Below are 26,199 nucleotides of genomic sequence, written 5' to 3' on the forward strand. Positions count from 1 at the left end.
GGGGACCTGACAACTTCCCTTTAAATGGTGATTATTTATATGGCCAGGGTCTCAGCAAACCTCTACTTTGAATATTAGAGGTGAATCAAAACAGAAACCATCCCCCTCTCCATATCCATATCATATTCTGGAAAACCCTGTAAAGGGAACCTGTCCGTCACCTTGAGAAATGCTATTTGCAGCTATAGGATTAATCTGAAGCTAAATGCCCTTTAAATGCTGCTTTACGGGCTTTTTGGAAAAAGTGAAGTTTTACAGCCCCTTCCACCCCAAACTTCATTTTCTCCTGTAGTCGGTGCTTCCAGTAACCTGGCTGCACGGGATTTAATTGCCGTTTACCTGCAGATTAACCCTATTTCTGCAAATAAATAGAGTTCCCTTTAATAAAGTAACTTTGCTATCTAACCAGCCATCTTTGGCAAAGCCTAGCCATATTGAAACAGTGCGAAGTGTGAAACCCAAAATTATTTTCAGTATGATAGATACTACCTTTCATTTCCTGAAGTTTATTGAAAAGTCGTCCAAAATTTTCCAGGTCTCCTTCCCCGGACGTCAGGCTGGCGAGCTCCCGAATATCAAGATCCAAAATGGGGTCTGGGGATGACAGCACTTTGTTAAACCAGTGATTTTGTTTTTTTTCAAAGTGTATTTTATCAGGATGAGGAAACCGGGCTCAACAAAAAACAGCTTAAAATAAAATGTGCTCTTCGGACCTGCAAGAAACATTACAAGACCTGTGGATAGGTCTATTTAAAGTGGACATCCACTTTACATATTAGTTTATAATTGAGTAGAGGTGACCTGACTCGCAGATAACCAGAACCAGCGGGTCCCTGTTCTCTTTTTAAATTCAGTTCCCGTCCAGAATCCGGTCCCCATATAAGTCTATGGGGACCAGAATCCGGAGATTAAAAATGTTGGTAGAAGGAATAGGGTTGGGGGGGTAGGAGCGCACGCGGTGTACTTACCGAGGATCCATCATGGCGGTACACTGCTTGCAGGTCACGCATTCACTTTCGGAGCCGATAATTAACCCTCATTAAATATCCACTGCTTTCCCCGCCCACCAGCGCCTGTAATCCATTGCAGCCAGATGCACCCTCAGCCTGTGTGACCGCGTGTCTGACGCTTACACATCACAGACCTTGTCTGAGGGTCAGTATCGTGGTATAAAAAAATAAATAAAATTTTTGGCGTGGGATCCCCGCATTTTATGATACCAGAACAGATAAAGCCCACGGCTACAGGCTGCAACCCCCAGCCCTGCACTCATCGTAGCTGTGTATCAAAATAAGAGGAACTGTGCTTTTTTGGGGAAAAAAAAAAAAAAACATTTGAAATAATTTAAAAAAAACAACGTGACCCAGGCAAGATAAAGCCCGACATTCGGGGGCTGGTATTCTCAGACTTGGGAGGTCATGTTTATTGGGCTACCCCCCAGCCTCAAAATCGCAACCTGCAGCAAGGGGCTATAGCGTGTAGCCGTGGGCTTTATCTGTGCTGGGTATCATAATACAGGGGGACTCTACGCCAAATATTTCATTTATATTTATACCACAATACTACCACGCATACAGCGGCTGTGATTGGTTGCTGTCAGATGCTGTCATACAGGCTGGGGGGCATGTCTGACTGCAAAAAAAAATCACAGACGCCAGGATGGCTGGTGGGCAGGGAAAGCAGAGCATATGGATGAGAATGATGAGCAGCCCAGGAAGTGGAGAGACCACGGGAGCAGCTACAGCCGCGACGGAGGCACGGTAAGTATGAAGCGCTCAATTCATTCTTATTTTCTTTATTTTTCCTTTAGGTTTTTAAATTTCTCGACTGCCGAATCAAACACCCCAAATCCTGGGCCTGGGCCTGAGACCAGGGTACCTTTCAAACCACACGGACCCGGACTTTTACAGTCTGGGTCCACCCATCAATAATATTGAGCCCTGACTTTTTGTACATATTTGGATATCATTAGTGGCGAATACATGTTGGCACCATTACACCAGTAGTCACTGTGAAGGATTGACGACATGACCCCTATAAACGAGGTACGCATGCTCCTCATCCATGATGCCTCCAATATAATCCAATCGCATGATTGATAATGGAGATAAATCGCTTCTTGTTGCTGCTTGGAAAATCTATGTAGATGAATCTGAAAATTATAAATCACGGCACATAGAAAACTCACCTACAATAGTATCAATCTGAGAATCAATATGACTGCCTGAGTCACTAGTTCGCCCCTGATCTGTGGAAGGCAATGTGGCGGCTCCACCGGACATCGAGACCTGAAAGGAACCACAAAAACATGAACACTTGTGCTCAATACATCCAAACTTTTTGTGTGATCCCCAGTTCTCAGACATTTAGAACATAATCTGTGGATACACTTTTAGGATCACACACTACACATACCAGATTTATGGATTGCCTCATAGCTCTTAATAATCCCATATATCATAAAACTCACGTTAGCCTGTGGTTCCCCATTATTCTCTGTGCTGTGGTTCATGGCCGCCAATGAGCTGAAGATCCCATAAGATTGTTCTAGAATTACAAAGAAATGGAGTTAAGCTGGGTTTACACACTGCAGCATCTCAAACGACATGACATTTGTGACGCAATAGCGATGTTGTTTGCGATGTTGCAGTGTGTGAAACCTATCAGCGACCTGGCCCCTGTTGTGAAGTTGTAATCGTTACAAATCGTTCAGGACCATTCCTAGGTCCTTTGTTTCCCGCTGTGCAGCATGCATCGCTGGAAAGTTTCAGTGTGTGAAAGACTTTGCAGCGACTTTGTTAGCAACTTCCCTTTCAAAAGGCTGCTTATCAACGTCCCCAACAACCACCTAGGTCGCTCTGCAGGTCCGGATCGCTGTTGCGTTGTTGGCCAGGTTTGCCTGTTTGACTGCTCACCAGCGACTTAGCAGAGACTTAGGGAGGTCGCTATTGCGTCACAAAACCGGTGACGTTACAGCGATGTCCTTTGCGATGTTGCAGTGTGTAAACCCAGCTTTAGTCAGCAGTTTGGGGGCAGGTGTGAAATACAAACACATGGAGAATGAGATGAGGCTGGTGTATTCACTGTGCACATCCATGCCAGATTGACTGTATAATCCATTTTGAAAGTTGAAACTCCTCTCCTATTGTCTAGATTGTCCTCTCTGCTGAGATCTCACACTGCTCAGGACAAGCTGCAGCTATCAGAGTGTGCCTGTGTGGTGTGTGTATAGACTGATTAGACTTGGATTCAAGAGCTGCTGAAAATTATTGGGCAATGACTCTGCCTATTACAATCATGTATACAAGTCCATTGCACTTACATACACCTGATGAAGGCAGTATACCAGAAATGTGTTACTGGCTTTTAATAAAGCTATTTTTATTTATGGTGGGTTCACTATTTCCCATTTGTATTAGGTGATCTGCTAATACCCGGTATTCTCCTTCTTGATGTTTTCTGCCGCTATTCGGAGACTCCTGCATTTCACCAGGTTACCTGTACCCAGCTGAGATATCTGCTTATATGCTATAAGGAGCTGTGCCCTATATTGCACAACTCTACAAGGTAAGGTCTTTACTTTCTTTCCGAGGACTCACTAATTGTTTTATACTTTAATTACTACGCTCAGATCGCACTGTAATCTGTTCCATTTTAAACACAATATTTTTTTTTTTTTTTAGACATTTTTCCGCCACTTACCACTCTTCATCTCCACATTGGACCATACGTTGGCATTAAGAGCTTGAATTATTCGAGTAACACCAGTGGATTCTGGGAAATCATCTACATAAAAGATTAATATAAGTGAAAAGGTTAAACATTTTTGGTTGATAGTCAAAATAATACCCACTAAATCTGCCAACCTACCATCTTCATCTGGCAACTCTTCAGGGTTCAGTTCAACTAACTCAAACCCATGCTGTATACACCACTCCTGCGCCGCCTGTCTGCTCACACCTGAACGGGAAGCAGTCATACAATTACACACTTAAACTAATGAAAAACCTAGCAGTACTAAAAAGATAGGAGAAGACTTTACCAGATGCAGTGGAGAAACAGCGCGTGTGCGTGTGTGTGTGTGTGTGTGTTGCACCTGCGTGCAGAGAGGCAGCGCCTGCGTGATTATTATATAACATATGCGTACATACATTTAAAAAGTGATCTTGGCTATATATGTATACTGTATATATATATATATATATATATATATATATATATATATATATATATATATATATATATATACACATACATATATATATATATACACATATATACATATACATACATATATATATACACACACACACATACACATACACACACACACTTAGAAAGTAGAAAATATAGTAATGTCTGAATAATACATACACATAACCATGGGCTCTTCTAAAATTCAGTATTGTAAAAACAATTGTCTGAATGAAGTATGAGGTGATGAACCTCAAACATGGTCCAAGCCAAGCATGAAGCAGCGGCCCTCTGCTGGACGGAGAAGGTCTCACCTGTATCACACGCACGATCACACACCAGGATCATAACATCCAGCAGCCAGTCTTCAAGCAGTGGAAGCCAAGAAGACACCTTCTCCAGACCTGATTTCTGCCATTAAATGCGAGAATACAGGTTTATATAAGAATATTCATGACTGAAGTAACAAGAAAATTCATTGTTTTACCAAACTTAGTCATCAGGTTGCATTGGAAGCGCCTTAATATTTAGGAAGAACCTGTGATTTTGAAAAACGGTATCTGATCTGGAAGATGCAGGAGGAGCTGATCAGATCGATGATACATTTTTGTCGAAAGAGTTTCAGGAAATTGTTCATTTTATTAATTGAAATCCATAGTGTTTGTACGGAAGACTATGCATGCAGAGATAGCTGTCCATCACTTTCTTGGCCCTCGCTGTGGGGGAAGGGCAGCAGTGGAACGGTGGAGTGAGGTCACAGGAGGCAGAAGCAGGGTCGCTGCTGCAGTAAGCTGGCAGTGACAGGAGCAGTGAATATTAATTTCCCCTTTAACGGGAAATTAATATTCACTGCTCCCCATGCCCATAATCCCACCCACCTCTTGGCGCTGAAGTCAGCAAATGACTGTGAAGACGTTTACCATCACTGACTTCAGTGCTGAGATGTGGGTGGGATTATAGGTGTGGGAATGAAGGGAATTTTGTTTACTTACCGTAAATTCCTTTTCTTCTAGCTCCAATTGGGAGACCCAGACGATTGGGTGTATAGCTACTGCCTCCGGAGGCCACACAAAGTATTACACTAAAAAGTGTAAGGCCCCTCCCCTTCTGCATATACACCCCCCGTGGGATCACGGGCTCCTCAGTTTTAGTGCAAAAGCAAGAAGGAGGAAAGCCAATAACTGGTTAAACAAATTCAATCCGAAGAAACATCGGAGAACTGAAACCATTCAACATGAACAACATGTGTACCCGAAAAAACCAAAAATCCCGAAGGAAACAGGGCGGGTGCTGGGTCTCCCAATTGGAGCTAGAAGAAAAGGAATTTACGGTAAGTAAACAAAATTCCCTTCTTCTTCGGCGCTCCATTGGGAGACCCAGACGATTGGGACGTCCAAAAGCAGTCCCTGGGTGGGTAAATTAATACCTCAAGTTAGGGCCGTAAAACAGCCCTTCCCTACATGGAGGCAACCGCCGCCTGCAGGACTCTTCTACCTAGGCTGGCATCCGCCTAAGCGTAGGTATGCACCTGATAATGCTTGGGAAAGTGTGCAGACTCGACCAGGTAGCTGCCTGGCACACCTGCTGAGCCGTAGCCTGGTGCCGTAATGCCCAGGACGCACCCACGGCTCTGGTAGAATGGGCCTTCAGCCCTGATGGAACCGGAAGCCCAGCAGAACGGTAGGCTTCAAGAATTGGTTCCTTGATCCATCGAGCCAGGGTGGATTTGGAAGCCTGCGACCCTTTACGCTGACCAGAGTCAAGTACAAAGAGCGCATCCGAGCGGCGCAGGGGCGCCGTGCGGGAAATGTAGATTCTGAGTGCTCTCACCAGATCCAACAAATGCAAATCCATTTCATATCGATGAACTGGATGAGGACAAAAGGAAGGTAAGGAGATATCCTGATTGAGAAGAAAGGGGGATACCACCTTAGGGAGAACTCCGGAATCAGGCGCAGCACTACCTTGTCTTGGTGAAACACCAGGAAGGGAGCTTTGGCTGACCGCGCTGCTAGTTCGGACACTCTCCGAAGAGATGTGACCGCTACCAGAAAGGCCACTTTCTGTGAAAGTCGAGAAAGTGAAACATCCCTCAGAGGCTCGAAGGACGGCTTCTGGAGAGCAATTAGTACCCTGTTCAGATCCCATGGGTCTAACGGCCTCTTGTACGGAGGGACAATGTGACAAACCCCCTGCAGGAACGTGCGTACCTGAGGAAGTCGTGCTAGGCGCTTCTGAAAGAATACAGACAGCGCTGGGACTTGTCCTTTAAGGGAGCCGAGCGACAAACCTTTTTCCAAACCAGAGCAGGAAGGAAAGAAAAGTAGGCAATGCAAATGGCCAGGGAGACACTCCCTGAGCAGAGCACTAAGATAAGAATATCTTCCACGTCCTGTGGTAGAACTTGGCAGACGTCGGCTTCCTAGCCCGTCTCATGGTGGCAATGACGTCTTGAGATAATCCTGAAGACGCTAGGATCCAGGACTCAATGGCCACACAGTCAGGTTCAGGGCCGTAAAATTCAGACAGAAAAAACGGCCCTTGGGACAGTAAGTCTGGCCGGTCTGGTAGTGCCCACGGTTGGCCGACCGTGAGATGCCACAGATCCGGGTACCACGACCTCCTCGGCCAGTCTGGGGCGACGAGGATGGCGCGGCGGCAATCGGAGCTGATCTTGCGTAGCACTCTGGGCAACAGTGCCAGAGGGGGAAACACATAGGGTAGCTGGAACTGCGACCCATCCTGAACTAAGGCGCCTGCCGCCAGAGCTCTTTGATCGTGAGACCGCGCCATGAAAATCGGGACCTTGTTGTTGTGCCGAGACGCCATTAGGTCGACGTCCGGCATCCCCCAGCGGCTACAGATTTCCTGAAACACGTCCGGGTGCAGAGACCATTCCCCTGCGTCCATACCCTGGCGACTGAAGAAGTCTGCTTCCCAGTTTTCTACGCCCGGGATGTGAACTGCGGATATGGTGGATGCTCTGTCTTCCACCCACATCCGAATCCGCCGGACTGCCTGGGAGGCTTGCCGACTGCGTGTTCCGCCTTGGTGGTTGATGTATGCCACCGCTGTGGAGTTGTCCGACTGAATTCGGATCTGTTTGCCTTCCAGCCACTGCTGGAAGGGTTGCAGGGCAAGATACACTGCCCAGATTTCCAGAACATTGATCTGAAGGGTGGACTCTTGCTGAGTCCACGTACCCTGAGCCCTGTGGTGGAGAAAGACTGCTCCCCACCCTGACAGACTCGCGTCTGTCGTGACCACCGCCCAGGATGGGGGTAGGAAGGACTTTCCTTTTGACAATGAGGCGGGAAGAAGTCACCACTGAAGAGAGTCCTTGACCGTCTGAGAAAGGGAGACGTTCCTGTCTAGGGACGTCGACTTCCCATCCCATTGGCGGAGAATGTCCCATTGCAGTGGACGCAGATGAAACTGCGCGAAAGGGACTGCCTCCATTGCTGCTACCATCTTCGCTAAGAAGTGCATGAGGCGTCTTAAGGGGTGTGACTGGCCTTGAAGGAGAGACTGCACCCCCGTCTGTAGTGAACGCTGTTTGTCCAGCGGAAGCTTCACTATCGCTAAGAGAGTATGAAACTCCATGCCAAGATATCTCAGCGATTGGGTCGGGGTCAGAATTAACTTTGAAAAGTTGATGATGCACCCGAAACTCTGGAGAGTCTCCAGCGCAACGTTCAGGCTGTGTTGGCATGCCTCTTGAGAGGGTGCCTTGACAAGTAGATCGTCCAAGTAAGGGATCACAGAGTGACCCTGAGAGTGCAGGACTGCTACCACTGCTGCCATGACCTTGGTGAAAACCCGTGGGGCTGTCGCCAGACCGAAGGGCAGGGCTACGAACTGAAGATGCTCGTCTTCTATAACGAATCGTAGCAAACACTGGTGCTCTGGAGCAATCGGCACGTGGAGATAAGCATCCTGATGTCTATTGATGCTAGGAAATCTCCTTGAGACATTGAGGCAATGACGGAGCGGAGGGATTCCATCCGGAACCGCCTGGTTTTCATGTGTTGAGCAGTTATAGGTCCAGAACGGAACGGAAAGAGCAGTCCTTTTTTGGCACCACAACCAGATTGGAGTAAAAACCGTGACCTTGTTCCTGCAGAGGAACAGGGATTACCACTCCTTCTGCCTGCAGAAGAGCATCGGCTCGGTCGGGAGGTGGGGAAGTTCTGAAGAATCGAGCCGGAGGACGAGAACAGAACTCTATCCTGTACACGTGAGACAAAATGTCTCTCACCCACCGGTTTTTGACCTGTGGCAGCTAAATGTCGCCAAAGCGGGAGAGTCTGCCACCGACCGCGGATGCGGAGAGAGAGGGCTGAAAGTCATGAGGAAACCGCCTTGGTAGCGGTTCCTCCGGCTGCCTTCTTTGGGCGTGATTGAGCCCGCCAGGAATCTGAGCCCCTCTGAGCCTTTTGAGTCCTTATGGACGAGGAAAACTGGGACCTGCCCGAGCCTGGAAAGGATCGAAACCTCGACTATTCTTTCCTCTGTTGGGTTTTGTTTGATCTGGGCTGGTGTAAGGAAGAATCCTTACCCTTGGACTGTTTAATGATTTCATCCAATCGCTCACCAAACAGTCTGACACCAGATAATGGCAAACTGGTTAAACACTTTTTGGAAGCAGAATCTGCCTTCCATTCCCTTAACCACAAGGCTCTGCGTAAAAACCACGGAGTTGGCGGACGCCACTGACGTACGGCTCGTAGAGTCCAGGACAGCATTAATAGCGTAAGTCGCAATGCAAACATATGCGAGGTTAAGGACGCCATCTGCGGCACAGATATACGTGTGCCAGTGTCCACCTGCGCAAGACCAGCTGAAATAGCTTGGAGCGCCCATACGGCTGCGAATGCCGGAGCAAACGACACGCCGATAGCTTCATAGACAGATTTCAACCAGAGGTCCATCTGTCTGACAATGGCATCTTTAAGTGAAGTCCCATCTTCCACTGCAACTATGGATCTAGCCGCAAGCCTGGAGATTGGGGGATCCACCTTTGGACACTGGGTGCAGCGCTTGACCACGTCAGGGGGAAAGGGATAACGTGTATCCTTAAGACGTGTGGAGAAACGCTTGTCTGGATAAGCGTGGTGTTTCTGGACTGCTTCTCTGAAGTCAGAGTGGCCCAAAAAAGAACTGAATTTACGCTTGGGATACCTGAAATGGAATTTCTCCTGCTGCGAAGCTGACTCCTCCACTGGAGGGGCTGAGGGAGAAATATCCACCAGTCTATTGATGGACGCTATGAGATCGTTCACCATGGCGTCACTATTAGGAGCATCCAGATTGAAAGCGGTCTCAGGATCAGAATCCTGATCAGCTACCTCTGCCTCATCATACAGAGAATCCTCTCGCTGAGACCCTGACTAGTGTGTGAAGTCGAGGGTCTCTCCCAGCGAGCTCGCTTAGGCTGACTGGGACTGTCGTCCGTGCAGAGCCTTCAGCCTGGGATGTATGGGACCCCCTTGGAGCACGTATTAGTTCCAACTGAGGGAGACCGGGGGGCATTGTTCAACAGTGCCCATTGTCTGAGTCACCGTCCTGGACTGCAAGTTTCTAGAATCTTGGTCATAGTCCCAGACATTTTATCCGCAAAAAACTGCAAACTCTGTCCTCTGGACAGTTTCACAGGTGGCTCTCTCTGGGCCACCACTAGCAGAGACTCTACCCAATGGGGGTTAGTGGAACCTGCCGGTAAAACAGCCTCACATGCGGTACAGACAGCATAGAAAGCCTGTGCCTTGGCACCCTTGCTTTTCTGCGGACGACATGCTGTTGTCTCCTCAGAGCAATCCAGGGGTATCTAGCCAAGAAGCGACCGTACAGTGCAAATATAGGTACAAGCATAAAGTACACAAAACACTGTGGCACTAGTGGGGTCAGCACCAAGGTGCTGCTTACCGCCCGCTTAAGCGGGTGTGTGGTCGCCAGAATCCCTTGACCGGGTCTCCCAGAGCCTGTGTCCGTTCTCCAGCTTAGACTGCATGCAGGAATGGCTGCCGGCGTCCTGTGAAGAGGGGCGGGCCGTGGGCGTGCCCCAGACAACGAGCGGGAAACTGGCGTCCCACTGTGCCCAGTGAGGGGGCTGGAGTATGTAAATAAGACTCCAGCCCTCGGTGCTGACCACTGTACAGCGTCCCGCCCCTTCCCTGACTGGCAGGCCCGGGGGCGGGAAGGAAACGAAACTAGGCCGCAAAAGCCGGGGACTCGATTTATAAGCGCTGCCGTCGTAAGAGCACGGTCAGCGCGGAAGTCCCCGGCGCACCACAAGTCTCATCCGCGCCGCAGCTTCTAGCAGCGGCCGGCGCGGCAGTTTCCCACACATTAACTCACTCAGCTAAGCTGCAGTGAGTATAGCCCCAGCGCGCAGCGCTGTTGTCCCCGGCGCACTAACACACCCAGCATGCTGGTGTGTGTGCGTGGTCTGTACGGGGACACAGAGTACCTTAACGTTGCAGGGCCTTGTCCCTGACGATACTCAGCTCCATTCCAGCAGGATCTCCGGGTCTGTGGATGGAGCCCGGCCTCAGAGCCTGGAGGCCGGTAAGATCCCACTTCACCCAGAGCCCTCAGGGGGATGGGGAAGGAAAGCAGCATGTGGGCTCCAGCCTCCGTACCCGCAATGGGTACCTCAACCTTAACAAACACCGCCGACAAAAGTGGGGTGAGAAGGGAGCATGCTGGGGGCCCTAGTATGGGCCCTCTTTTCTTCCATCCGACATAGTCAGCAGCTGCTGCTGACTAAACAGTGGAGCTATGCGTGGATGTCTGACCTCCTTCGCACAAAGCATAAAACTGAGGAGCCCGTGATCCCACGGGGGGTGTATATGCAGAAGGGGAGGGGCCTTACACTTTTTAGTGTAATACTTTGTGTGGCCTCCGGAGGCAGTAGCTATACACCCAATCGTCTGGGTCTCCCAATGGAGCGCCGAAGAAATTTAGTTTCCGCTTACATTCCTGGGCAACAAAGATTGTGCATCAATAATACAATTCATCCATGATTGAGATTATCCAATTAGTGTGGAGAGAAAAATAACTTCCCCCTCCCATTTACCATCTACCCTGTTTATACACTTCAGCTATTCTTCTAGGAACTTCCACAAAGTTTTTGAAGGAACTCGGCAAAGTGGTTTTTCCAAACATCTTAGAGCACTAACCACAGATCTGTGGATGAGGACTGTGGAAAGCCTTCTGTCTCTTCATGTAATCCGTTTCTAACAACATTAGCTCTATGTTTGCAATTGTTGTCCAGCTGCAGAATTTGGGGCCAATCAAACACCTCCCAGTAAGATTAACAAATATCTGCCTGCATTTCTCAGCATTGAGGACACTAAGAAAGGGGCATCATTGAGGACCATAGACGCATTGATGAAAGACGCATCATGTTTACTTCCCATGGAACGCTGTATACAGCAATACCATCAGCTCAGAACCGGCAGCAACAAGTGGGACCCAGCCCCACCAACCGACTTGTCAGAGAAATCTGGCCAGAAGTGGTGTTTGTGGAAGAATTCTGGCCCATCCCCTCCCCCCCCCCCAAAAAAAAAACGTATGGTACCTTAACCATTGAAAAAAGGTTAAATGACTCAATGATGCACAAAATTATAGGAATCGTGGTGCAGAAAAATGGCAGAAGGTGCTCTGGACTGAGGAGACAAAACGTGAAATATTGGGGATGTATTTCAGCAAATGCAGTTATGAATAGGGACAGGATTAATGGTGTCCTCAATGCTGAGAAATATAGGCTGATACTTGATCATACAATACCACCAGGGAGGCATCTGAATGGCTACAAATTTATTCTGCAGCAGGACGACTCCAGATATACCCCCTCACTGCCTGGTAATTTTAGTTTTTTTTTGTTTTCTCCTCCCCTTTTTTCACGAGCGATAACTTTATTTTTTCCCATCAATATAGCTAAATGACGACTTTTGTTTGTGGGACGAGTTACACTTTTGAACAGACACCATTCATTATGACCCATATTGTGCTGGAATAATTGATAAAATTACAAGTGCGGTGAAAGTTTAAAAAAAAAAAAAGAAGATGTTTTTTTTGTTTATTTACCATGTTCACTATATGATAAAACTGACCTGCCACTAGGATTCCCCAGGATAGTATCAGTATGTAGATACCAAACAGGTATACACTGTGTGCAGAATTATTAGGCAAGTTGTATTTCAGCGGATTTTTTTTATTATTGATCAACAACTATGTTCTCAATCAACCCAAAAGACTCATAAATATCAAAGCTTAATATTTTTGGAAGTTGGAGTGTTTTTTTTTTTTTAGATTTGGCTATCTTAGGAGGATATCTGTTTGTGCAGGTAACTATTACTGTGCAGAATTATTAGGCAACTTAATAAAAACTAAATATATTCCCATCTCACTTGTTTATTTTCACCAGGTAAACCAATATAACTGCACAACATTTAGAAATAAACATTTCTGACATGCAAAAACAAAACCCAAAATAATTAGTGACCAACATAGCCACCTTTCTTTATGATGACACTCAACAGCCTACCATCCATAGATTCTGTCAGTTGCTTGATCTGTTTACGATCAACATTGTGTGCAACAGACACCACAGCCTCCCAGACACTGTTCCGAGAGGTGTACTGTTTTCCCTCCCTATACATCTCACATTTTATGACGGACCACAGGTTCTCTATGGGGTTCAGATCAGGTGAACAAGGGGGCCATGTCATTATTTTTTCATCTTTTAGACCTTTACTGGCCAGCCACGCTGTGGACTAGTTAGATGCATGTGATGGAGCATTGCCCTGCATGAAAATCATGTTTTTTCTTGAACGATACCGACTTCTTCCTGTACCACTGCTTGAAGAAGTTGTCTTCCAGAAACTGGCAGTAGGTCTGGGAGTTGAGCTTCACTCCATCCTCAACCAGAAAAGGTCCCACAAGTTCATCTTTGATGATACCAGCCCATACCAGTACCCCACCTCCACCTTGCTGGCGTCTGAGTCGGAGTGGAGCTCTTTGCCCCTTACTCATCCAACCTCTGGCCCATCCATCTGGCCCATCAAAAGTCACTCTCATTTCATCAGTCCATAAAACCTATCTTATGTTTCTTGTTCAAAGGTGGTCGTTTTTCAGCCTTCCTTACATTGGCCATGTCCCTGAGTATGGCACACTCTGTGCTTTTTGATACTCCAGTAACGTCGCAGCTCTGAAATATGGCCAAACTGGTGGCAAATGGCATCTTGGCAGCTTCACGCTTGATTTTCCTCAATTCATGGGCAGTTATTTTGCACCTTTTATTGCCCAACATGTTTCTTGTGACCCTGTTGGCTATTTGCCATGAAACGCTTGATTGTTCGGTGATCACACTTCAAAAGTTTGGCAATTGCAAGACTGTTGCTTCCCTCTGCAAGACATCTCACAATTTTGGACTTTTCAGAACCCGTCAAATCTAACTTCTGACTCATTTTGCCAAAGGAAAGGAAGTTGCCTAATAATTAAGCACAACTTGTATAGGGTGTTGATGTCATTACACCGCACCCCTCCTCATTACAGAGATGCACATCCCCTGATTTACTTAATTGGTAGTTGGCTCTCAAGCCTATACAGCTTGGAGTAGGACAACATGTATAAAAATCATCATGTGATCAAAATAGTCATTTGCCTAATAACTCTGCACACAGTGTAGTTGCTTGTTTGTTATGTAAGTGGTGAAAATAATTCTGAAATTTGTCAAAAAAAGAAAAACCCAAATAACAAAAACAAAACCACAATTTTGCTTTTGTTGCCATTTTCCGAGACCCACAGCATTCTCATTTTTCGGGATCTGGGCCTGTGTGAAGGCTTATTTTTTGGGCACTGAGCTGAAGTTTTTACTAATACCATATTAATATTTTGATAGATTGGGCATTTCCGAAGATGGTGATACCAAATGTGTTTTTTTTATTGTTTTAATTTTAAAGGAGCAAAAAGGAAGCGGATTTGAACTTGTGTAAAAAAAAAAAAAAAAAAAAAGTTAGATTTTTTTTAAATGTTAACTTTATTCACTAGTCTTCTTAGAGGACTTAAAGCCTTTGAAGTTGTGATCAACCAATCACCTGTGCTATACAGTATAGTGCTTCAGCACTGCTCTGTATATTAAAAAAAAAAAAAAAATATATAAAAAAAAAAAATCACAATCAATGCTGGCTCGCAGCCATTGTTCACAGGAGGATCATGTTGATAGGCATGGGGGAAGCCATCAGCTGACTTCTGGCTGTCATGATAGCCCATCAGCAACCCGCGATCACATGATGTGGGCAGCGATGGGCGGGATTAGTGATGTGCTTCCCGTCTGAGTGTGTTAAATGCAGCTATAAGTGACGACATCCACCCAACAGCTGTTGGAGGCAGTTGAATAAGGGCTCATGGGCACCCTGCATCCTGACTAGTGCAGAAATAAATGCACCCTCTGGCAGACTTGACACTGCGTTTTGACAAAAAGAATGCATCCAAAACGCATGTATTTTGGATGCATTTTACATGTGTTTTGGATGCTTTTTTGTCAGTGCGGTCCCCTTGCAATTTAACTCTGTTACATGCCCGCTGACAGCAGACACAGACAGAGCCGGGCGATGAGAATGAACTCAGATGATCTTCACCCGACTTCATGGTCATCCCGCGGCTCTGTCTGTGTGCGGTCATGAACTCAGATGAACCTCCGAGGTCAGTGCCAGGACAAAGGAGTCCACAGCAGTGACGTCAGAGCTTCACCCGATTTCACTGACATTGCGTGGCTCTCTCTCTCTCTCTCTCTCTCTCTGTGTCGCAGCCTGATTTGCGATCACACATGAAAGACTCACCTGTGACCGCAAATCCCCTGAGTGACTGAAGTGAGCAGCCGCGAGTAACCTGAGTGACGTCATCGCTGATCGTGCGGCTGACTTCAGTTGTTTCGTGGAGCTGACAGAGAGCGGTCGTGGTCTGTGGCCGCTCACTGTCAGCTTCATGTAGCAGAGCTGAAAGCATCGTGGGACCTCATGTGGATTACGTCAGACCTGGAGGGGTATTTGGGGATTAATAAAGTGGTGAAAGAGGGTGGGGGTTTTTGTCTTTCATTCCAAATAAAGGATTTTTTCGTTGTGTGTGTTTATTTTCTTTAACTTACAGGTTAATCATGGCAGGTATCTCGGGGAGACGCCAGCCAAGATTAACCTAGGACTTAGTGGCAGCTATGGGCTGCTGCCATTAACTCCTTATTACCCCGATTGCCACCGCACCAGGGCAATTCGAGATGAGCCGGGTAAAGTCCCGGGACTGTCGCATCTAATGGATGCGGCAATTCAGGGCGGCTGCTGGCTGATATTGTTAGGCTGGGGGGCCCCACATAACGTGGAGCTCCCCATCCTGAGAATACCAGCCTTCAGCCGTGTGGTTTTACCCTGGCTGATATCAAAATTGGGGGGGGGACCACATGTTGTTTTTTTTTTAATTATTTATTTTTTACTGCACGATATAGACATGCCCACCGGCGGCTGTAATTGGTTGCAGAGAGACAGCTGTCACTCAGCGTGGGGGTATGTCTGACTGTAACCAATCATAGGCACCGGTGGGCGGGGAAGCAGGGAATACGAGATGGAATAGTGAGCGGCTGTCATTTTCAAAAGAGAAGCCGCCACAGTGTGAACGCCGTGCAGCGCAGCGCTGGCGATCGTGGATCAGTGAGTATGAAAGAGAGAGGGAAATACTGACCGACAGAGAGAGACCGACCGACAGACAAAGACCTGCGTTTGTGATGTCAAAAAAAACCTGCGGATCGCAACAAAAATGCATTTGGTAGCGTTTTTCTACAACTCATTGATTTCAATGGGTGTAGAACGCTGCCAAAACGGACAAAAGAATTGAATGCTGCTTTTTTAAATGCAAAGAATGTCAAATTGTTGATAATCATAACGCTGCGTTTAAAAAAGCATTGTGTGCACGGATTTTGCATGATTCTCATAGACTTTGCTGGGGAAGCAAAACGCATGAATTTTGCCAATGTGACACTTCAGCTTAAAACGCTGCAGAAACGAAAAAAAAAAACCCTGCAACGTGCGCATGAGCCCTAAACCAGACATCAAGTGGAGGGAAAGATGCGGGCTCAACATGTGACAAGGCAGGGACATGGCCAATGACGTAAATATACTTCATCAGCCGTGAAGGGGTTAAGAACTACTTTTTGCATAAAGAAGACAAGGAGTCTTGGAAATGAATATGTGCCCAACAGAGCCCTGATTTCAACATCATGAAGTCTGTCTGGGATTAGAGTAAGGGGAACTTTGCACGCTGCGACATCGCAAGACGATGCTGCGATGCTGAGCGCGATAGTCCCCGCCCCCGTCGCAGCTGCGATATCATTGTGATAGCTGCCGTAGCGAATATTATCGCTACGGCTGCTACACATGCACTCACCTGCCGTGCGACGTCACACAGCAGGTGGCCAATAGGAGCGGAGGGGCGGAGATGAGCGGCATGTAAACATCCCGCCCACCTCCTTCCTTCCGCATAGCCGACGGGAGCCGCGGTGACGCAGGTAGGAGATGTTCCTCGCTCCTGCGACTTCACACACAGCAATGTGTGCTGCCGCAGGAACGAGGAACAACATCGGACCGTCGCGTCAGCGCAAATATGGAATTCGCCGACGCTACACCGATGATACGATTACGACGATTTTGCGCTCGTTAATCGTATCATCTAGGATTTACACACTACGATGTCTAGAGAGCGACGCAGGAAGTGCGTCACTTTCGACATGACCCCACCAACATCGCACCTGCAATGTCGTAGTGTGCAAAGCCCGCCTAAGAGAGACAGATTAGCACAAGCCTACATCCACAGAAGATCTGTGCTTAGTTCTCCCCGATATTTGGAACAACCTCCCTGCCAAGTTTCTTCAAAAACCATGTGTAAGTACCTAGAAGAATTGATCCTTTGATGTGGTTTTCAAGGCAAAGTGCGGTCACAAACAAACATTGATTTTGAATTTCTCTTTTGCTCATTTACTTCATTTTTATCAATTAAGAAAATGCAAAACTATTAAAGGGTAACTGATCTTTGAAGTAACGTTTCAGAATAAGCTGTCCATTGGGTGACTTATATCCGACATTCACCCCATGCTCTATCTAGAATTTGCAATCCACTGCTTGCTGGGGAAGAGGAAACAAGCTGAAATTATTTCTCCCATAGACAGCCCAGCACTCAGAGGGGAATGCCTGCAGTTCATTCACCTTTTAGCTCACACAGACAAGCTGCAGCAATATGGAGGACATTACACAGCAGAGCTGAGCTGCCTTGATCTGAATCCAGCTCTGATGTGAGGTAAAGCACCTGTTTCACAGCTCTGCACCATAGTTTTCTGTTTGTCCCCTACCACACTCCTCACTCCTCCTCCAATCTCCATTTGGATGTAACACATGGCACCTGTAGTCCATCTCCTCTGAGCAAGACCAACTTGAGCTGATTTTTAAGTGTATGGCGAGATCAGGATGCAAAGGAAGAAGTGTAAAGGAGGCCAATTTCCTTGATAACATGTATTACAAAGTTTCTTACAGGTGCCTGTACTATTGAGTCATGCAAAGTTTGTTGATCGAACATTTTTTTCTGCTCTGATCTGTAGACAGGGCTGGATAGAAGACATTATACTGATTGACAGCTGGCTCCTCACTGCCTAACTGGGGGAGCAGGCTGTCAATCAGGGCAAGATCGGCTGTCCCACCCTGTCAGCAGAGCAGAATTGATGAGAAGCCGACGCTCGTTTGACGCAATGTCAGCGGAAGTAGCTGAATCGCGAGCAGGAGCGGTCGTGATCTCTCTGGGCCAGTGAAGAACGGCGACAGGCACAACAGGCAGGTAGGCATCAACCACCTGTTAGTGCTTGGACACTTTTTAAAAACAAATAAAGTCCCGGATATCCCCTTTAACACTTATAATTTGTCCTAAACCTGCCTAAAACATTTGCACAGTACAGTATATACTGCACATTACACTTTTCCACATAAAGCAGGAAAGCTGCCAAAGATTCAAATCCACCATGGCCTCAATAGCAGTCAGTGGTTTTATGTCGTCCTATGTCCAATGCTCCACAGGCGGAATACGGGGACCTTAGATGGCGGCCTGTACTACGCTGGCTGGGACATTGCACTGTTGAGGAACAGTTTCCTGCTACTTTACCATAAGACCATAATTCTCACAGAGCATTTACAAGTGTTCATTAGGTGAGTATTCTCCAATCTCTGAAGGTGGGCTTGGATATTCAGGTGGCTACATACTTGAAATTTCCACTCAGCAGACAAACAAGCGCTGGAAGCTATTTCAGCGTGTTTATCCGTTTTGGAGGAAAAATCACTGCCTGAAATGTTTTCTTTGGTATCCGCACATTTACTCAACATCTGCTGAATCACTTACGTGAAAGGTTAGGGAAAAGTAGCAAAATTTCCTATAAAGCATACCCTCAGTCTCTACAAATTACCTTGTTTCTTCAGTTTGGAACCCAATGCTCGCCACTGTTGGGTAGAGGGGTAATTTTCAGGATTTTGCCCATACCTCCATGGTACTTCAGACCTTTTGAGGGCGTCCATATTTGACCTTTGTAAAGCTCTCTTAACCTCTATATGTATCAGATTTCTTCCGTTTTCATCTCCCATTCAAGTCTCTCTGCCTTTCTGTCTTTATTAAAAGGAATTGTCCAGGTTTAGCATGAAAGTCTGTGTGACTGCAGACCTGTGAATCTTCACATTGTGCATAGCTCACGCTATCAAGATTTTCCGGTGCCGGGAGCAGGCCGTCATGTGACTTCCAGCCACATTCCAACTAGACGTGCGCATGCTTACTCAATAGAAGTGAAGTCGGCAAGGCTATACACGTCTAGTCGGAATGTGGCTGGAAAATATATATATATATATATATATATATATATATATATATATATATATATATATATATATATATATATATATATATATATATATATATATATACACACATATATCCATATACATATACACATACATACATATACATTATATATATATATATGTATCTCACACTTGCAGTCCAGTCCAGAACTTTGCTACAGCCTCAATAACCTCGATTCTGGGTATTCATAACCTATTTAGGCCATCAATGTTTAGGGGGGGGGTTGTCCAGCGAAACTAAAATAACTTGCTGATTGGTGGGTGTTCCAACGCTGAGACCTGCACCAATTGGCAGATTGGGGAATTTTTATCCCTGGTGAGAAACTTTTATCCCCACTGTGCAGTCAAATGCCCTACTGCCACTCTATTCTCTATGGAGCAGCCAGAAATAGTAGAGCGCATTGCTCCACAACACCATAGGTAGTTAATAAATTAACCGATCACACAAACTGCTGCTCCATTCTAACGGGAACAAAAGATCCCCGTCCTGCTGAGGAGTGCAGGTCCAGTGGTCAGACCCCCAAACAACAGCAAGTTATCACTTGTCTTGCGGAACAGAAATGAATTGAGATAAAGAACTAAAGTTTTCTTTTACAAACCTATTTCACAACTGTCCAACAGAGTGTTTTTACAACTTTATCTACTTCCAAATCGTCCATAGACTAAAAAAAATATCTAGGCGGTCCGAGTTCTACTCTAAAGTGACGTTTCAAAATGTCAATGCATAGTATAGCAGCTGCACAAGTCCCTACAGAGGTTTTTGCTGCCTTATGTGAGAGCAGCATTATGTAGAAACCATGAATTGAATGATGTATCATTTAGTTTACTGGGTGCAGTAGCTGTGACATAATCAGAGTTTTTAGATTTAGAATGCAGCAGAGCTCAGAAAGTTAACACACCAGGCTCTGTATGTACAAAGTCTATTAGATAGAGAGGTGCTAATCAGAGGCAGAATATACGGTAACTTATTAGACAAGTGTAGTTTGGCGATATTAATCCCAGGTGATAAAACCTTCATTATAAGATATCAAACCTAATGTAATGAAAAGAAAGGGAAATTGGAGTATAGAATGAGGAGTTGAAATGACAATAGTATATGTTGTCTTGTAGAGCAGCATATGTAAAAGTAGAGATCTAGAATATTAGACTGGAGAAATTATATATATATATATATATATATATATATATATATATATATATATATATATATATATATATATATATATATATATATATATATATATATATATATATATATATATATATATATATATATGAGGAGTAATATTACATTGCAGTGTATACTGAGATTGTATGCTAATTAGAGAGTGAAGTAAAATCAAGGATGAAAAAAAATGATGATCCACAGAAAATGTAGAATTTATTAGAGTGTCAAAGTATTACTAAAGTCATTATAAAAAGCTAAGTATACATATAAAGTACCCAAATAAATTAGAATATATGTAAAAGGTAGTAAAGGAAACATCCTTGAACTCTGTGTGTTAGTGTTTTCGCTTGGTGCCTTCAGATTTGCTATTTACATATATCTTTACTACACTAATCTAATAGCATTTTCCTCTTCCATAATCTATAATATACACTGCTCTGATACTCTAATCCTTTTTTTCCTTTCTTCCTTTAACTAATGTGTCTAGTACCTTATCTAACCTAATATTTTAACAATATATTGCTCCTACATCTATTCTTTGGGGTTCTTCAGAATTAAAGCGCACCAATCATCAGGATTTTGCTATATAACCTAAAGCCAGTGCTATACTGGTACTATCAGGCTGATTCTATACATACCTTTTAGTTGTCAGCTAGGATGTATAGGTTTTTAAACACAAGCAAGTAAAGTTTGTAAAATGAGCAGGTTTTTGAATGGCAGCAGCTGCTGATCAGCTGATAACTGGGGTGCGTATTCATAGTGATTCCCGCCCACCTGCCTGTTGTTCCTCCCCCTATCCCTTATTTATGCTAATTCTATCATAGAATCATTTTACTAAGTGCTGGAAGGACTTGTGCTGATGTCATACACATGTGACCAGAAGGGGCGAGGCCTCAGCCAACATAGCTGATACCAGGAAGCAACATTATTTGACTGTTGGCTGAGGTCCCGCCTGTTCTGGTCACATGGGTATGACATCAGCACAGGTCCTTCTAGTCACTTAGTAAAATGATTCTATATTAGAATTATTTTCAATAACAAGGAGAACAAACAGGCAGGGGGCGGGAATCACTATGAATACCCACTCCAGCTGATCCTCAGCTGCTGCCACTCAAAAAGCTGCTCATTTTACAAACTTTACTTGCTTCTGTTTCAAAACCTATACATCCTAGATGACAGCTAAAGGTATGTATAGAATCAGCATGATAGTGCCAGCATAGCACTGGCTTTAGGGTTATATAGGAAAATCCTGGTGATTGGTGCGCTTTAATGAATGCCAATATACACTACTAAATGCGGAATATATTTTATGTATGTTATGTTAATCTCTATTTACACACACACACACACACACACACACACACACACTGTTAAAAAAAAAAAAAAAAAAAAAACATTTTACACCTTGTTAAAAAGCATGTATGGAAAAAAAAAATCCAAAAATGTTCCAGGTCAGCAACAGGGTGGAAAATGGTCTGGTCTTGGATTATTATTGGATTTTTTCTTTCACCTGGTGTAAATGCCGATGGTGTAGCATTTCTTTTGTTCTTATGCCTCTCTCTTCCGGAGATATGGCTCATTCATCCATGTCGTAAATAGTGGGTTTTTTTTATCCAAGTGGGCATGGTCATGAACACTTCTGTATGGGACTCTTCTTGAGGACCATGTCCAATTGGATAAGACGACAAGGTTTACTTTTGCACAAGGAACAGTGGGACAATATTTCAGAATAGGAGAAGTGTATGAGCAAAAGAAAAAATGTCAAATCCAGCAAAAAACAGCGCAATTTACAGTACATTAAATAAATAACACGTAATTCATAAGTGACAGGTCTTCTTGAACAGCTTTCAAGACACTGACCCATCCAGAGCTTGGTAAGATTTAGTTTCATCATGTGACAATGGACACTTACCGCCGAACTGTCAAAGTATACAACGAAGGCCTGGACGGACTCTGCCACCGGAGTGGTAACATGCGCTGTGCTGGGTACAATGCAAATATTCACATTGGCCGAGTAATACTTGTTGTCTATCCGCCATGGGTAGTGTCGCACGTCCTCGGCTTCTTCTATAGGTGCAGGAAGCTGTTCTGCTCCAATGATTTCTACAAGAAACAAAAAAAGTTTTATATACAGAGCAAGAATGACGACAAGATGACTTGAAAGCCGGCGACCAAAAGAAATCTTGTCAATTGGAAGAAGACTACAATAGAAGATGACAGCCATCTGGGGGTTTTATTGTGCCTAACAGGGCAACTTACATTCTGCTTACAGATTTGCACAATAAGTTTCTCTATTCTTCATATATTATAAGAAGAAACAAAAGTTCCAGGCAGCACACAATCCAAGGTGCACGTGTCCAAGGAAGACATCCACAGTATAACTAATACAAAGGACCAGCACTCCAAATCTTCTGGAATATTTTTATACTTTACTCCATCATATCATACAGGCGTAAAAAAAACGCGTTTCGGCTAATAGTGAGCCTTTTTCATTATTATTTATTATTATAGCGCCATTTATTCCATGGCGCTTAACATGTGAAAGAGGGTATACGTACAACAATCATTAACAGTACAAAACAGACTGGTATAGGAGGAGAGAGGACCCTGCCCGCGAGGGCTCACAGTCTACAGGGAATGGGTGATGGTACTATAGGTGAGGACGGAGCAGGTTGTGCAGTGGTGTACTGGACTGAGGGTTATTGTAGGCTTGTTGGAAGAGATGGGTCTTGAGGTTCCTCTTGAAGCTTCCACGGTAGGGGAGAGTCTGATATGCTGAGGTAGAGTGTTCCAGAGTATGGGGGAGGCACAGGAGAAATTTTGTACACGATTGTATGAAGAGGAGATAAGAGAGGAGCAGAGAAGGAGATCTTGTGAGGATCTGAGGTTGCGTGCAGGTAGGTAACGGGAGACTAGGTCACAGATGTAAGGAGGAGACAGGTTGTGGATGGCTTTGTATGTCATGGTTAATGTTTTGAACTGGAGTCGTTGGGCGATGGGAAGCCAGTGAAGGGATTGGCAGAGTGGCGAGGCTGGGGAATAGCGAGGGGAGAGGTGGATTAAGCGTCCTGCAGAGTTTAGGATAGATTGGAGGGGAGCAAGAGTGTTGGAAGGGAGGCCAGAGAGCAGGAGTTTGCAGTAGTCGAGGCGGGAGATGATGAGGGCATGCACTAATGTTTTTGCTGATTCTTGGTTAAGGAAAGCACGGATCCGGGAGATATTTTTGACTTGTAGTCTACATGAGGTGAAGAAGGCTTGGATGTGTGGCTTGAAGGATAGAGCAGAGTCGAGGGTTACTCCAAGGCAACGAGCTTGTGAGACTGGGGAGAGTGAGCAACCATCAAGTTTGATGGAAAGGCTTGTTGGAGGAGATGAGTGAGGAGGAGGAGGAGGAAAGACAATGAACTCTGTTTTGTCTATATTAAGCTTTAGGAATCGAGCAGAGAAGAAGGATGAAATAGCAGACAGACATTGTGGAATTTTGGTTAGTAGAGAGGTAAAGTCAGGTCCAGAGAGGTAGATCTGTGTGTCATCGGCATAGAGATGATACTGAAAGCCGTGGGACTCTATGATCTGTCCCAGGCCGAAGGTGTAGATGGAGAACAGCAGGGGTCCAAGAACTGAACCTTGGGGGACACCGACAGATAGGGGGCGAGATGAGGAAGTGGTGTGAGAATGGGAGACACTGAAAGTTCGGTCGGTTAGATATGAGGAGATCCAAGATAGGGCCAAGTCTGTGATGCACAGAGATGAGAGAATCTGTAGTAGGAGGGAATGGCCTACTGTGTCGAAGGCAGATGACAGGTCCAGGAGGAGGAGGAGGATAGAGTAGTGTCGCTTGGCTTTGGTGGTTAGTAGATCATTGGTGACTTTGGTTAGGGCAGTTTCAGTAGAGTGATTTGGTCGGAAGCCAGATTGTAGCTGGTCAAAGAGGGAGCAGGAGGAGAGGTATGAGGACAGTTCAAGATGGACATGCTGTTCCAGTAGTTTTGAGGCATAGGGGAGAAGGGATATGGGGCGTTAGTTTGACACAGAGGAAGGATCAAGGGAGGGCTTTTTGAGGATGGGTGTAATGGAGGCATGTTTAAAGCATGAGGGGAATACACCACTTCTTAGTGATAGGTTGAAGAGATGGGTTAGGGCTGGGATGAGGACTGCGGTGATGTTGGGGATGAGGTGGGATGGGAGCGGGTCAAGTGCACAGGTTGTTAGATGTGATCTTGAGAGTAGAGTGGAAAGATTGTTTTCTGTCATGGTGGAGAAGCTGGATTTGGAGGAAGAGGGATGAGTAGCTATGATGAGGGGCCGCGGTGATTGTGGGCCAAAGCCTGCTCTGATATTGTTAATCTTCTGCTTGAAGAAAGAGGCAAAATCTTCAGCTGAGATGAGAGGAGAGGGAGGTGGTGCTGGAGGACGGAGGAGAGAATTGAAAGTGTTGAATAGCTGTTTAGGGTTGTGAGAGAGAGAGAGAGAGAGAGAGAGGATATGAGGGATGAGAAGTAGGTTTGTTTTGCAGCAGTGATTGTGGAATTGAAGGTGGTGAGGGACTCTTTATATGCAATGAAGTGCTCAGTGGAATGAGACTTCTTCGATCTGCGCTCATCAAATCCTGGAAGCCCGTCTCAGTTCTTTAGTCTGACTCGTGTGCCAGGGTTGCCTGTTGATTGTGCGGGTTTTGGTGTGTGTGAGGGGGCAGCTGATTCGAGAGCTGCAGAGATTGTAGTGTTGTATAAAGTTGCAGCAGCATCTGCATTGTGTAAAAATGCAATGTCTGAAAGGGAGAAGGGACTGAGAAAGTGCGTGTAAGTCAAGGTGTTTGATATTTCTGTGAGGGTGTGAAAGTTTGTGGAGGGGGAGTTGCGTACTTGAAGAAGAGAGGGAAGAGAATGTGAGTAGGTTGTGGTCAGACAGGGGAAGAGAGGTTAGATAGGGAACAGAGGCGAGTGAAGGTGAGGTCCAGCATGTGGCCAACTTTGTGAATAGCTTCAGAAGACCATTGGGTGAGGTCGAAGGAGGAAGTGAGTGTTAGAAGTTTGAAGACAGATAAGTGGGAAGTGTCAATGGGGATGTTGAAATCACCCATGAAGATGGTGGGGATGTCGGTGTAAAGGACGTGTAGTAGCCAGGTGGGGAAATGGTCAGTGGCTAGGCCTGGAGGGTGGTAAATGACAGCCAATTGAAGGTTGGAGGGGGCGTAGATGCAAACCCAGTGCAACTTAAAAGATGGGAGAGTAACAGAGGGTGGTAGTGGAATTGGTGTAAAGGAGCATTGGTCGGACAGGAGTAAACCAACAACTAATATATATATCTTCTTCACTTTCCCCCATGATGAAGCGGCAAGCGACTTTTTCTTAAAGCCGCGAAACGTACGTCGGGCCTCCCTGTACCACCGGACTCAGGTATAATGTATTCCGCTGCCAATACTCTATCTGGGATTATTTGATTATCTGACTATTTGATTCAACTTCAGGATTTTGCCTGCATGGGTTCTTAGCCCCCTTATACTTTCTATGGGATAATTTGATTTGGCTTTAGGAATCTTGCCTATACCCTTATTGAGGCTAAACATCTCTTTTTCTCTGCTGAAATGTTTTGATGGACATTAGTGCATCACGGCATAACCCCCCTCATTTTATCCTTTTGAAAGTTTTACACAATTTGTAACACCTGTTAATGGGGCTGCACGACTTATATGTATTCTCCCTCAATTTGATTATATAACACTACTGCAGTTATTTCCATGCATACAGGCTCTTTTTTCCTGTACACTTTTCCCTTCTGCTTACTGGCCAGTGATTAGGGTTCTTTATCTCTGCTGGGGACTCTCTCAGTTCATAATAGGTACATCTTTTTACTATATAGGCCTGCTACTGGTACCGTTATTTGGTGAATTTTCTT

General features: G+C 45.4%; 1 protein-coding gene across 2 annotated transcripts in view; it reads right to left on the reverse strand.

The window, feature by feature from the left end:
• The window catches only part of AAGAB (alpha and gamma adaptin binding protein), a 58,753-nt gene that overhangs the window by 13,605 nt on the left and 18,949 nt on the right, over nucleotides 1–26,199 (reverse strand). The window contains exons 2-8 of one of the 2 annotated variants that reach the window (XM_075346065.1): nucleotides 22,214–22,404; nucleotides 4,509–4,605; nucleotides 3,871–3,960; nucleotides 3,703–3,786; nucleotides 2,471–2,547; nucleotides 2,189–2,288; nucleotides 490–594 (exon numbers count right to left, since the gene is read on the reverse strand). In XM_075346065.1, coding sequence (XP_075202180.1) covers nucleotides 490–594; nucleotides 2,189–2,288; nucleotides 2,471–2,547; nucleotides 3,703–3,786; nucleotides 3,871–3,960; nucleotides 4,509–4,605; nucleotides 22,214–22,404 — 744 coding nt within the window. The remainder of the gene's footprint in view (nucleotides 1–489; nucleotides 595–2,188; nucleotides 2,289–2,470; nucleotides 2,548–3,702; nucleotides 3,787–3,870; nucleotides 3,961–4,508; nucleotides 4,606–22,213; nucleotides 22,405–26,199) is intronic. The other variant, XM_075346066.1, reaches the window with a different exon arrangement.

Source organism: Anomaloglossus baeobatrachus, chromosome 4, assembly GCF_048569485.1.
Source record: "Anomaloglossus baeobatrachus isolate aAnoBae1 chromosome 4, aAnoBae1.hap1, whole genome shotgun sequence".
Lineage (NCBI taxonomy): Eukaryota > Metazoa > Chordata > Amphibia > Anura > Aromobatidae > Anomaloglossus > Anomaloglossus baeobatrachus.